This window comes from Mesoplodon bidens (assembly GCF_964165515.1).
Source record: "Mesoplodon bidens genome assembly, chromosome: 3".
Classification (NCBI taxonomy): domain Eukaryota; kingdom Metazoa; phylum Chordata; class Mammalia; order Artiodactyla; family Ziphiidae; genus Mesoplodon; species Mesoplodon bidens.
This window is the reverse complement of record NC_138178.1, coordinates 87025588-87040968: the sequence shown is the minus strand read 5'-3', so window position 1 is coordinate 87040968 and position 15381 is coordinate 87025588. Positions and strand designations below refer to the sequence as shown.

The following is a 15381-nucleotide window of genomic DNA, read 5'->3' as shown; positions in this document are numbered from 1 at the left end:
CACAATAATTAAGCAGTTCTTGTAGCTTTCTTTGTGACACCACAAAATTAATCAAACTGGCATCAATGGAGGAAGATTAATTTGAGCATAAGCAATAACTCCATCAAAATGTTTCTGGATCCACAGGTAAACTGATCAAGTAGCAAAATAATCCCTATTGTAGTTAGTGTTTTATAGAATATTTTACACCTGTACTAACATTTTTAAATCATTTCATTCACCTTCAAAAAATTTCTCCATCAAGTTCTTTGGCATAGCTGGGCCATATTCCTTGGTTTCTATAACTTTGAGGGCAGAGAGAGGCCATTCAGGAACAAAATCCCAGCCCCCCCCACCCCAGGTTTCCATTCCTGGAATCAAAGTGTACCCTCCTCATATACACTGTCAAACAGATTTTTCTGTGGGTCATTGAAACTTGTGCCATGAAACACAAAATTACAATATCAACTTATACATGTTACAAAACAGAGAATTTTAGAAACTAAATTTTCCTCATTAAAGATCCACCAGACTACCAAATACGGATTCAAAGACAAAGATAACAATCCTTATAAATGGCAAGATTTAATTCCACTCATCACATTTGGAAGAAGTACTGCTTTTTGGTTGCAAATGCAATCTTCTTGGTGGGATATTATTGAATATCAGCTGAGTTTAATAATTAAAGAGATACCTTCCCTAGAAAAAAGATAATTTACCATTGCTAAGGCACCTATTGAAATGCATTCTAAACTATTCTATAAACTCCTTTCCCTTTACTACTTCATGTGTTTGTTCCTGAAAAATAAAGAAAAAAAATGAGGGCATCTTACTCAAAGAACTTCAGCAACAAAACACTTTACAATAACCCACATAGAACATCCAAAAAGCCTAGTTTAAGTGGAATGTAAAACGGAGAACATGTAAACCTTTTGTTGGGATTTTTCGGCTTTAATTAACTAAACAGACTGTCTTCGGAGTCTATAATCCTTGATATTCATGAAAGCAAGAGTTCTACGATTACAAACCATACAATACATCTTCTCCCCAGAGAAGAGCAGTAAATGGAGTGGCCAACATTCATCTGCGTTTTGAACAGGTTACCCAACAAGTACACTGATGAAAAGATCCTGATATTTTAAAATATGAGTTGTTAAATAATGCCTTCATGGATACACACCAAGTAGAATCTTCATTTTAGCCTCACAGACAAGTTAAAAACATCCTTGAAAAGGCCCAACATGGGACTGACAAAGGGTCAAAAACCTTGGTAGCTAGAGCTTTAGTCTATGAATTATACTATGCACGGATTTTTTTTTAACCCATTCCATTAGTTAAAACAAATTTTACAATGTTAGTGGGGAAGACTTTGCCTAGATTGCCACACATCTGAAAAAGAAACATGGCAACATTTACTAGACAAATACCTGCTACGCTGCAGGTGACACATAATAGAACTTTAGACCTGGAATGAACACTGGAGCTCCTCCAAGCCAAACCTCTCCTTCTAAATGTGAGCACACCAAGGCCCAGAGAAGGGCAGGGGCTTGCCAATGAAAGTGAGAGTTACAGTCCCACGGCCAGCACCGGAACCTGAATCTCTCCATTCCCACTCCTATCTTCTTCCACATGACATTCAGTCAGTCACTGGAAGACAAGTTTCTACCTGCCTGTATATGAGCAAGCGTCAGTCTGCCAGAGAGCTCAGTGTTTTTGTCCCCACTGTGACAGTCCCTGAAAAATACCTATATATTATGGGAAACAGTTCAAAGGCACAATCGAAATAAAGAATAAGAAATCGCTAAAAGAAAACAGAATATGATAGGAACAAAAATATACAATATGAACACTCAACCATTTGTTAATTTGCTTTTCTTAGGTGACTATGAGAAAATTCCACTAAATAAGTCAAATAATATTGTATAAAATGTAAACAAATGCTAGCCTTACAACTCCCCCTAGTGGGGACAAAATATCAAAAATGTTTCCAGAAGTAACATCAAACAAGGCAGTTAAAAGTGGAAGAAAGGCTATGCAATGGAAAGCCTAACCTCTAAAATAAACGATTCCAACCTCAATTGAGCTTATTATTCTACTAGAGAAGTACTGATATAAAAACTAAGAGAGACTCAAATCAGTATTCCCAGGTGCAAGTGTCTGTCTGCCATATGCTACTCAAACCGCTTACCTTTCTATTCAAGATCATTTTCCAGGCTTCAAATAATATCGTCACTCAACGAAGGATCATCAGCAAGTATTATGTTGATAAGCACAGATTACTAAGTACTTCTGCCCCAAACCACCAGCTCCAAAATACATACTTACATACATAATTTTATGATCTAGAACCAAGCAATAATCCCAAAGCTACTTCTGGTGACACTGCAGAAAGTACATGTACGCGCCAGCAAACTATGAGATCCCAAGTGATACTCAACCTTAAACTGTGGCTGTACCAGTAACTTTGGAGCTTACAGCAACTGCAATGACAACAACAACTATATGTCTGTAATATTCAATGATGAAACTGCAAAGTATAGTAACTTTAGGTGAAAAATATTTTGCAAAATCATATTGTTACATTATGAATGACTTAATGAAAAAACTTTTGAAGTCCTCTTCTCTGGGCCAGCTTTACAAGTAAAAGTTTGCCTAGAGTACTTTGGATGAGGTCTACTTAGTAGTTGTCCTTCTTGCTACATCAGCAGTTCTCAAAGTAACGTGCTCCAAGAAGCTGTGAGGAAAATGAGTGATATGAATATTAATTACTATGATACTATATCTCCATGGTATTCTCACCCTTCCTCACCTGCACCCTAATTTGCTCTGTTTACTGTGGAGGAGATGGAGTTTCCGGTGAAACACTGGGTGAGGCTGTGGGTTATGCATTTCTTTGCTATGCCTTGGAACACAGTGGTCAAATTTTTACCAATAGACCACTTAGAACTGTAGCGATTTAGAAATGATTATAGTGCCTTACTTTTCTGCAAAATTCTTGGAGGTTGTTTCAAAATATGGGTCTATCTGTAGTGGTCTGTGGCTTGAGATTCCACTGGTCTAAATGTCCGCTGAATATTGAATCACTTTATTAAATCCTTTCCCTTTCCGAAGATTAAATGCATTCTCCATTTACTCTTCAATGCAAACAATGGAGGGAATAGAAATGGAAAAGTCCAGATCATCACTACAGAGCTGCCAGTTAGGATGGGATGGAGGTTGGAATTTGACTATGGCTTATTCACTGACTTATGGGCAAGTGTGGACAACACTCCAGCTGATCCCAAAGCATCCAAATCGAACAGTTTGGTAAAGCCTATTGTATTAGCAACTGGCCATTCACACTAGACGGTCAAAATCAGGATTATTCTGCCATTTACAGAGAGGGGATCTCACAAATCCTTAGCAGGGTAGCCTATGAGTCAGATACGGCCTGCTTGGCCAGCTCTACAGCACATTCTTGTGATGCAAGCATTCCACCTACATAAATGAATTAAATACAAAGCGATTCATTAAGTAGAGAAAGCAATGTGTATTAGCCTACTACTAACACTCTAATCCACCTGGCAATCCCAAAGCTACCAACCAGGCAGGCATGAAAAGACCATTCTTTTCTTTAACCACTTAAGGCTATAAACTATTCTGTTATCGTAGGGTCAGGGAGATTGAGAAAGTGGAAATGACTTCTGGATATGAAAACGAACTTAGGTGTGATCAGCCAATTATTTTAACTTGCTTTTACAAAATATACATACAGCTGAGTATGAGTAGTTCTGAATTTTACTGCTGAAACTCTCTAACCTCTGATCTCACTTCTTCCCTCGTAGCAATTTTTTTAAAAAAGGTAAAAATACTTTTTATTAACATGAAACAATTTTTATTAATATGACCCATAATCATCACATTAGAGTCAAGTTAGCTAAATATTCTTTTCTTCCACTCTGCTAGAAACACTCATTCTTAGATACTTCACCTCTTAAGAGCACCTTTTACTCTGGAAATTCCCTACTCTACCCCAGCACATAATCTACCAAGAAGTGATCCCACTGGCTATTTTCCACAGCAGCGGGCCCCAGCCCACTTTGGCACCAGGGACCGGTTTTGTGGAAGACAATTTTTCCATGGAGTGGGTGGTGGCGGGGAGTGGTTCAGGCGGTAATGTGGGCGATGGGGGACGGTGGGGAGCGGCAGATGAAGCTTCGCCTGCTGGCCCGCTGCTCACCTCCTGCTGTGCGGCCTGGTTCCTAACAGGCCGTGGACCAGTACCAGTCCACAGCCTGGGGATTGGGGACCCCTGTTCTATATCATCTAGAATTTACTGCCTCCTTAACTAATACCCCCTTTAAAACTTTCACCACACAACACACCTGGCAGTACGTTCTCTCTAATACCCTACCCATCTTTTCCAATGAAAACGATCACCTGTCAGATTATTTTTTCTCCTTCTTTAAAATCTACTATAGTAACTACTTAAACTGATCCTCTCAAAAATCCCAGTAGCTAAATGCCAGAGAACTACCCAAAAGCCATCAAGGTCGTGAAAACCTCATGCTGTGAGTTCACAAAGTAACAGAAAATCCTCACCCCCTACCCTTGCCACCAACAATTGTTGGTGAAGGCCCCTGTCAAAATCCAGAAACCCTGGAAAGGGTCACAAACTCCAGTGCCCTCAGTGACTTGGCAGAGAATTTACAAGAGTGAAGCTGGCAGGTCCAAGTGCACAAGCCCATGTCGGGGGCGGGGGGGGGGCAGCGGGAGGGACTGTGGCCAGCTCGGACGGGAGAGCCACTGCCCAGCTCCAGCCTACTTGCTGCCATGTGCAGATACATGCCACATGTGGCCCAGGCTTAGGATGTTTCAAGACAGGTCAGAAATTCTGGATTACTACATGAAATTTTCTAATCTTTAAATATAGATTCAATTTTTTAAAAATACTGTACAACCAAACAATACATGTCTATGGACAAAATCCACTCAGAGACAGATGCCAGCTTTCTGTCTCTACCCTAACTCTACTGCCAGCCACGTGGGCAACTGACCCTATTCTTTGCTTCCTATTAATACAAATGGTCCACAGTGACTCTTAAAAAGAATTACTTTACATATTAGAAAATGGCTCATATGATGGAAGCAAACTAAGTGTGCATCGACAGATGAATGGATAAAGATGTGATGTATGTATACAATGGAATACTCCTAAGCCATAAAAAAGAATGAAATGATGCCATTTGCAACAACATGGATGGACCTAGAGATTATCATACTAAGTGAAGTAAGTCAGACAGAGAAAGATAAATATCATATGAAATCACTTATATGTGGAATCTAGAAAAATGATACAAAGGAACTTATTTACAAAACAGAAATAGACTCACGGACATAGAAAACAAACTTATGGGAGGAGGAACCAAGATGGCGGAGTAGAAGGACATGCTCTCACTCCCTCTTGCGAGAACACCAGAATCACAACTAGCTGCTGGACAATCATCGACAGGAAGACACTGGAACTCACCAAAAAAAAGATACCCCCACATCCAAAGACAAAGGAGAAGCCACAATGAGACGGTAGGAGGGGCGCAATCACAGTAAAATCAAATCCCATAACTGGTGGGTGGGTGACTCACAGACTGGCGAACACTTATACCACAGAAGTCCATCCACTGGAGTGAAGGTTCTGAGCCCCACGTCACGCTTCCCAACCTGGGGGTCCGGCAACAGGAGGAGGAATTCCTAGAGAATCAGACTTTGAAGGCTAGTGGGAATTGACTGCAGGACTTCAACAGGACTGGGGGAAACAGAGACCCCACTCTTGGGGGGAACACACAAAGTAGTGTGTGCATCGGGACCTAGGGGAAGGAGCAGTGATCCCGGGGGAGACTGAACCAGACCTACTTGCTAATGTTGGAGGGTCTCCTGCAGAGGTGGGGGGGTGGTGGTGGTGGTGGCTCTGTTTCACCATGGGGACAAGGACCCTGGCAGCAGAAGTTCTGGGAAGTACTCCTTGGCGTGAGCCCTCCCAGAGTCTGTCATTAGCCCCACCAAAGAACCCAGGTAGGCTCCGGGTGTTGGGTTGCCTCAGGCCAAACAACCAACAGGGAGGGAACCCAGCCCCACCCATCAAAAGTCAAGTGGATTAATGTCTTACTGAGCTCTGCCCACCAGAGAAACAGTCAGCTCTACCCACCACCAGTCCCTCCCATCAAGCCTCTTAGACAGCCTCATCCACCAGAGGGCAGACAGCAGAAGCAAGAAGAACTACAATCCTGCAGCCTGTGGAACAAAAACCACATTCACAGAAAGATAGATAAGATGAAAAGGTAGAAGGCTACATACAAGATGAAGGAACAAGATAAAACCCCAGAAAAACAACTAAATGAAGTGGAGATAGGCAACCTTCCAGAAAAAGAATTCAGAATAATGATAGTGAAGATGATCCAGGACCTCGGAAAAAGAATGGAGGCAAAGATCAAGAAGATGCAAGAAATGTTTAACAAAGACCTAGAAGAATTAAAGAACAAACAAACAGAGATGAACAATACAATAACTGAAATGAAAACTACACTAGAAGGAATCACTAGCAGAATAACTGAGGCAGAAGAACGGATAAGTGACCTGGAAGACAGAATGGGGGAAATCACTGCTGTGGAATAGAATAAAGAAAAAAGAATGAAAAGAAATCAAGACAGCCTAAGAGACCTCTGGGACAACATTAAATACAACAACATTCGCATTATAGGGGTCCCAGAAGCAGAAGAGAGAGAGAAAGTAACAGAAAATATCTGAAGAGATTATAGTCAAAAACTTCCCTAAGATGGGAAAGGAAATAGCCACCCAAGTCCAGGAAGCACAGAGAGTCCCATACAGGATAAAACCGAGGAGAAACATGCTGAGACACTTAGTAATCAAATTGGCAAAAATGAAAGACAAAGAAAAGTTATTGAAAGCAGCAAGGGAAAAACGACAAATAACATACAAGGGAACTCCCATAAGGTTAACAGCTGATTTCTCAGCAGAAACTCTCCAAGCCAGATGGGAGTGGCATGGTATACCTAAAGTGATGAAAGGGAAGAACATACAACCAAGATTACTCTACCCGGCAAGGATCTCATTCAGATTCGATGGAGAAATCAAAAGCTTTACAGACAAGCAAAAGCTAAGAGAATTCAGCACCACCAAACCAGCCCTACAACAAATGCTAAAGGAATTTCTCTAAGTGGGAAACAAAAAAGAAAAGGACCTACAAAAACAAACCCAAAACAATTAAGAAAATGGTCACAGGAACAAACATATTGATAAATACCTTAAAGGTGAATGGATTAAATGCTCCAACCGAAAGACACAGGCTTGCTGAATGGATACAAAAACAAGACGCATACATATGCTGTCTACAAGAGACCCACTTCAGACCTAGGGACACATACAGACTGAAAGTGAGGGGATGGAAAAAGATATCCCATCCAAATGGAAATCAAAAGAAAGCTGGAGTAGCTATATTCATATATGTCAGATAAAATAGACTTTAAAATAAAGAACGTTACAAGAGACAAGGAAGGACAGTACATAATGATCAAGGGATCAATACAAGAAGAAGATATAACAATTATAAATATATATGCACCCAACAGAGGAGCACCTCAATACATAAGGCAACTGCTAACAGCTATAAAAGAGGAAATCAGCAGTAAAACAATAATGGGGGGGGACTTTAACACCTGACAGCAATGGACAGATCATCCAAAATGAAAATACATAAGAAAACAGAAGCTTTAAATGACACAATAGACCAGATAGATTTAATTGATATTTATAGGACATTCCATCCAAACACAGCAGATTACACTTTCTTCTCAAGTGTGCACAGAACATTCTCCAGGATAGATCACATCTTGGGTAACAAATCAAGCCTCAGTAAATTTGAGAAAATTGAAATCATATCAAACACCTTTTCTGACCACAACACTATGAGATTAGAAATCAATTACAGGGGAAAAAACGTAAAGAACACAAACGCATGGAGGCTAAACAATACGTTACTAAATAACCAAGAGATCACTGAGGAAATCAAAGAGGTAATCAAAAAATACCGAGAAACAAATGACAATGAAAACACTACAACCCAAAACCTATGGGACGCAGCAAAAGCAGTTCTAAGAGAGAAGTTTATGGCTATACAAGCCTACCTCAAGAAACAAGAAAAATCTCAAGTAAACAATCTAACCTTACACCTAAAGGAACTAGAGAAAGAAGAACAAACAAAACCCAAAGTTAGCAGAAGGAAAGAAATCATAAAGATCAGAGCAGAAATAAATGAAATACAAACAAAGAAAACAATAGCAAAGATCAATAAAACTAAAAGCTGGTTCTCTGAGAAGATAAACAAAATAGATAAACCATTAGCCAGGCTCATCAAGAAAAAGAGGGAGAAGACTCAAATCAATAAAATTAGAAATGAAAGAGAAGAAGTTACAACAGACACTGCAGAAATACAAAGCATCCCAAGAGACTACTACAAGCAACTCTATGCCAATAAAATGGACAACCTGGAAGAAATGGACAAATTCTTAGAAAGGTATAACCTTCCAAGACTGAACCAGGAAAAAACAGAAAATATGAACAGACCAATCACAAGTAATGAAATTGAAACTGTGATTAAAAATCTTCCAACAAACAAAAGTCCAGGACCAGATGGCTTCACAGGTGAATTCTATCAAACATTTAGAGAAGAGCTAACACCCATCCTTCTCAAACTCTTCCAAAAAATTGCAGAGGAAGGAAAACTCCCAAACTCATTCTATGAGGTCACCATCACCCTGATACCAAAAACAGACAAAGATACTATAAAAAAAAAAATTACAGACCAATATCACTGATGAATATAGATGCAAAAATCCTCAACAAAATACTAGGAAACAGAATCCAACAGCACATTACAAGGATCATACACCATGAACAAGTGGGATTCTTCCCAGGGATGCAAGGATTCTTCAGTATACGCAAATCAATCAATGTGATACACCATATTAACAAATTGAAGAATAAAAACCAAATGATCATCTCAATAGATGCAGAAAAAGCTTTTGACAAAATTCAACACCCATTTATGATAAAAACTCTCCAGAAAGTGGGCATAGAGGGAACCTACCTCAACATAATAAAGGCCATATATAACAAACCCACAGCAAACATCATTCTCAATGGTGAAACACTGAAAGCATTTCCTCTAAGATCAGGAACAAGACAAGGATGTCCACTCTCACCACTATTATTAAACATAGTTTTGGAAGTCCTAGCCATGGCAACCAGAGAAGAAAAAGAAATAAAAAGAATACAAATTGGAAAAGAAGAAGTAAAACTCTCACTATTTGCAGATGACATGATACTATACATAGAGAATCCTAAAAATGCCACCAGAAAACTACTAGAGCTAATCAGTGAATTTGGTAAAGTTATAGGATACAAAATTAATGCACAGAAATCTCTTGTATTCCTATACAGTAATGATGAAAAATCTGAAAGGGAAATTATGGAAACACTCCCATTTACCATTGGAACAAAAAGAATACCTGGGAATAAACCTACCTAGGGAGACAAAAGACCTGTATGCAGAAAACTATAAGACACTGGAAAGAAATTAAAGATTATACCAACAGATGGAGAGATATACCATGTTCTTGGATTGGAAGAATCAATATTGTGAAAATGACTATACTACCCAAAGCAATCTACAGATTCAATGCAATCCCTATCAAATTACCATTGGCATTTTTTATGGAACTAGAACAAATCATCTTAAAATTTGTATGGAGACACAAAGACCCCGAATAGCAAAAGCCGTTTTGAGGGAAAAAAACGGAGCTGGAGGAATCAGACTCTCTGACTTCAGACTATACTACAAAGCTACAGTAATCAAGACAATATGGTACTGGCACAAAAACAGAAACATAGATCAACAGAACAAGATAGAAAGCCCAGAGATAAACCCACGCACCTATGGTCAACTAATCTATGACAAAGGAGGCAAAGATATACAATGGAGAAAAGACAGTCTCTTCAATAAGTGGTGCTGGGAAAACTGGACAGCTACATGTAAAAGAATGAAAATAGAACACTCCCTAAAACCATACACAAAAATAAACTCAAAATGGATTAAAGACCTAAATGTAAGACCGGACACTATAAAACTCTTTGACATAAATCACAGCAAGATCCTTTTTGACCCACCTCCTAGAGTAATGGAAATAAAAACAAAAAAAAACAAATGGGACCTAATGAAACTTAGAAGCTTTTACACAGCTAAGGAAACCATAAACAAGGCGAAGAGACAACCCTCAGAATGGGAGAAAATATTTGCAAACGAATCAACAGACAAAGGATTAATCTCCAAAATATGTAAACAGCTCATGCAGCTCAATATTAAAGAAACAAACAACCCAATCCAACAATGGGCAGAAGACCTAAATAGACATTTCTCCAAAGAAGACATACAGATGGCCAAGAAGCACATGAAAAGCTGCTCAACATCACTAATTATTAGAGAAATGCAAATCAAAACTACAATGAGGTATCACCTCACACCAGTTAGAATGGGCATCATCAGAAAATCTACAAACAACAAATGCTGGAGAGGGTGTGGAGAAAAGGGAACCCTCTTGCACTGTTGGTGGGCATGTAAATTGATACAGCCACTATGGTGATCAGTATGGACGTTCCTTAAAAAACTAAAAATAGAATTACCATATCATCCAGCAATCCCACTACTGGGCATATACACAGAGAAAAACATAGTTCAAAAAGACACATGCACCCCAATGTTCAGTGCAGCACTATTTACAATAGCCAGGTCATGGAAGCAACCTAAATGCCCAGCGACAGAGGAATGGATAAAGAAGTTGAGGTACATATATACAATGGAATATTACTCAACTATGAAAAGGAATGAAATTGAGTCATTTGTTGAGACGTGGACGGATCTAGAGACTGTCATACAGAGTGAAGTTAGTCAGAAAGAGAAAAGCAAATATCGTATATTAACGCATGTATGTGGAACCTAGAAAAGTGGTACAGATGAACTGGTTTGCAGGGCAGGAGTTGAGACCCAGATGTAGAGAACAAATGTATGCACACCAAGGGGTGAAAACCTCAGTGGGGTGGGGATGGTGGTGTGATGAACTGGGCGATTGGGATTGACATGTATACACTGATGTGTATAAAATTGATGACTAATAAGAACCTGCAGTATAAAAAAACAAACAAACCAAAAAAAACAACTAATACTAAACTTTCTTTGGGTTATTTGTATGGAAATATGTTAATATAAATGTTTCAGACATTGCATGAAACTTCTAAAAATCTTAAATGTTCTGGTATAATGTTGTAAGTCATAATTCTAGTTATCACTTTAAAATGTATATCTCAGAAATAACTAGATTTCTTTGTCAATTGCATTATTATGAACTTTCATCAAATCTTTAACCGTGGTCATTTTTTAGTCGTTTGTCATTGACAGACAGTTCTGGGTGTACTCTGATGCTTTTGCAAATATGTTCCTATAAAAGGGTTTCATCTTCAAGGAATTCATGGAAAAGACTCTGACAAGTACAGGTTTCTGGTAACTGACTATACTGCTGAACTGAATGAATTAGCATTTTCAGAACTCTAATGGAAAACTGATGAACTCGTAAAAGTGCTAACAAAAGATCAAGATGAAAAAAAAATTTAATTACATGGGACTGAGTGAACTGATGAGGATGATTATAATTTTTGTGACTTTCTGTTTGAATAAAAAAAAATCCCACATGGACTCAGAGGCAAAAAATATACAAATCAATTGTCACTGCAAAGTAAAGGAGCTGTTACAGTGGAGGATTACTGGACTGAATGTCAATATTATGACATAGTTTGAGTGTGTTTCGTGTTTTGTAATTGCAATCATTGTTGCTTTTGTTGTGGTCATCCATTTACAATGCTTGGTGTCAGTCTATTTATTTCTTGTAAAAATAAAATACAGTGTGTGTGTGTGAAAAAAAAAAAAGTCACCCAGAATTGGCCTAAAAAGAAAGAAAGAAAGAAAGAAAGAAAGAGAACAAACTTATGGTTACCAAAGGGGAAAGGGGGGAGGGATAAATTAGGAGTTTGGGATTAACACATATACACTATATATAAAATCGATAACCAACAAGGACCTACTGTGTAACACATGGAACTATACTCAGTATCTTGTAATAACCTATAATGGAAAAGAATCTAAAAAAGAATATATATATATATATATATATCACTGAATCACTTTGCTGCACAACTGAAATGAACACAACATTGTAAGTCAACTATATTTCAATAAAAAATTTAAAAAACACCTGAAAAAACAAATGGGTCATAGCAACATTCAGTACAAAAGCAGCCTGTTATCGCAGTCAATCAAGAAATCTGACTCAAACTAAAAACAATCATAACAAGCAAGTTGATTCCCACCAGCTGCTACTATTACTACTGGGCCAAGGATTTCGTTTTACACACACACACACAAATAATATGATCTCCTCCTCTTACTCCTTTTCTCCTGTAATCTCGTCGCACAACACAGCATTCAGGAAGATCTTTCAAATATACGGTCAGATATCACTTCCCTGCTTAAAATCTTCCACTGGCTTCCCACTGCCCCTAGGATAAAATACAAACACCCTCCCTTGACATGCCGTGACTGGCCCCAAACCACCTCTTCCCCGCCTCCACCACTCACCCCTTGCTCACACAGTCCCAATTCCACAGCCTTCTAGCTGCTTCACAGATATGCAGGGTCTGCTGCCTACTTCCAGGCTTTACACTGGTTGTGTCTGAGCCTAGGGCATCCGTCCCGGGCTTCTGTGCAGCTGCTCCCTCTTATGAGTCAAGGCTCAGCTCAAACATTTCCTCCTCCGAGAGGCCTTCCCTCACCAGTTCCTGGCTGGTTGCCTTAATATCACCTTACCCTGTCTCCCTGTTATTTGTCAGTGCTAAATCAGCCCTCAGATTGCTTTACTCGCCTGTTTGCTTGTTCACCGGTGGCCCCCACGTGGATACAGGCTACCCGAAGCAAGGGAACCTGTTGGGCTGGCCCACGCAAGTAGGCCTCTGCCCCAAGACCGACCACTACCTCCTAAATGAAAAGTGCTTCAGCAATCTAACCATCTATCTAGGGCATCGTATACAGTTATGTTTCATTCTTGTCCAAAAGAAGGAAGCATTCCACTCATCTACCTTTCAAAAGTCCAGATGCTGATCAAGTTTTGGGGCTTTGGAAAAAAAAAAAAAAAAAAGAACCATAAATCCTTCAAAATGACACAAAATGATGTAATTTTGGTCAGGATATAAAATTGTTTAAGATCGGGTTTAGAATTCTTTTTCTCAATAACTTACCTCTTTCTCCCTTTCATAGTCTTCTTTGTCATATTCTTCGTCTTCATTTTGCGTCTGCAGTGCCACACTGCCGAAGTCTAGCGACATGGTCCTCCTGCAGGAACAGAAAGATGTTTGGTTTATAAATAGCCCAGAAAATCTCCCCAGACCAAACTACATAAGAGGTGCCATACACAAAAAGACAGGAGCAGCTGGGGAGAAGATATATGTAACTAATGTATGACAAATGGTTAGTATTCCAACTATAAAGAGAGTTCTTACAAATTAATCATGATTCACAGAAAATAGCTGTTATGACAGAAATTCATGAAAATGAGAAAATGCCCAAAGCTAATAAACCTACTACTAGACCTTTCTAGTGGTCTGGAAAGAATAACTCAAACAGTAAGATTTTTGTCCACACACAAAAATAAGATAATAATAATGAACCAGAAATATGCCAAAACATACAAATTTTAAGAATACGCTCCAAGTTTCTAATTTGATGTATTAAAGATGGCACAGGTAGCATCCTCCACAACTTGCCTCATCTTCTGAATATCACAAATCCAAATGTCATGTTTTTCAGAAAGAGAGCCACTAAATCCTGAGTTAATGATTGCTCCCCCAAAAACATTTACAATCCAGTAAACTCCACAGAGCACACAACAAAAATATGTGTTGGGATGTTCCTGGTGGTGCAGTGGTTAAGAATCCGCCTGCCAATGCAGGGGACACAAGTTCAAGCCCTGGTCCAGGAAGGTCCCGCATGCTGCTAAACAACTAAGCCCATGCGCCACAGCTACTGAGCCTGTGCTCTAGAGCCCACAAGCCACAACTACTGAGCCCGCGTGCCACAACTACTGAAGCCCGTGCGCCTAGAGCCCGTGCTCCGCAACAAGAGAAGCCATCACAATGAGAAGCCCGCGTACCACAACGAAGAGTAGCTCCCGCTTGCTGCAACCAGAGAGAGCCCGCACACAGTAACGAAGACCCAACACAGCCAAAAATAAATTTTAAAAAATATGTATATGTGTTAAATGTCCTGCTCTTAAGCTTGATAAAATCAAGTTCTAGCAAAAAATACTCAGGAAAAACAGAAGTGAAGGATGTGAAGCTATGACACTGTCCCAAAGCAGCAGCAAGACTTCCCTGGAGAATGGTCACTGCTGTGGCAGAAGCAGCAGCGGGAAATGGGTTTTCAAGTACTTACAGTCAAAAGACTGCTGATGATTTGAATTATACTTAGGGATCCTGACACTACACAGAAACTACCCAGAATTTCAAAACTCTGAACAATCCTGACAAAAAAGTAGGCAAGCATCATCAATTACACAGCCTAATGCTGTCCTCTATTCAGTCCACTCTTGTGCATGCCAATGAAATGCACTTTGATGTGAGGCTGGGCCACAGATCATACATCACTCTTCAGGCTCTAAAATGTCATTAAACTGGAAGTGGAATGAGAAGCATAGACTTGGCAATCCAAACGTATTTTACCATAAAGAACTTAGCTCCCCCGTGTAGACAGTAGAGGACTAAGATCACAAACTATTATGTAAGCCAGTAGCTCTATAGCAAAAGATATTCCACTTCATCAGCTCTAAGGTGCCCTTGATGGTATGACACAGTTCTGTCTGTACCACTAAGAAAAAGATATGGCCAATTAAATCATGACATATCATTAACTTTAAAATGCAGCCTCTTTGTAGATGTTAAAATGTGAAAAGAAGGGAGCTCCCGGGCGGTCCAGTGGTTAGAACTTGGCGCTTTCACTGCCGTGACCTGGGTTCAATCCCTGGTCGGGGAATTAAGATCCTGCAAGCCACAGGGAGCGGCAAAAAACAAAACAAAAGGGAAAAGAAAATGTGCACGTTATAATAGATGAAATATGGTATTACAGATTAACACAAATATGAATTTCGATGCTGAAAATCCCCATAAGTTTTAGTTGTTTTACAAGGACTGTTTCTCGGCCAAACTCTAATGTGCAGTCCACCTTCTTTATCCCTCCCCTCTCTGGTCCCTCCC

The 15381-nt window shown here is 39.4% G+C and overlaps 1 protein-coding gene across 1 annotated transcript in view; it reads right to left on the bottom strand.

The window, feature by feature from the left end:
• Positions 1–15381, bottom strand: part of CEP152 (centrosomal protein 152) — a 108160-nt gene that overhangs the window by 88406 nt on the left and 4373 nt on the right. Inside the window, 1 exon segment of the mRNA XM_081228195.1 lies at positions 13372–13465. Coding sequence (XP_081084321.1) covers positions 13372–13458 — 87 coding nt within the window. The 5' untranslated portion in view covers positions 13459–13465.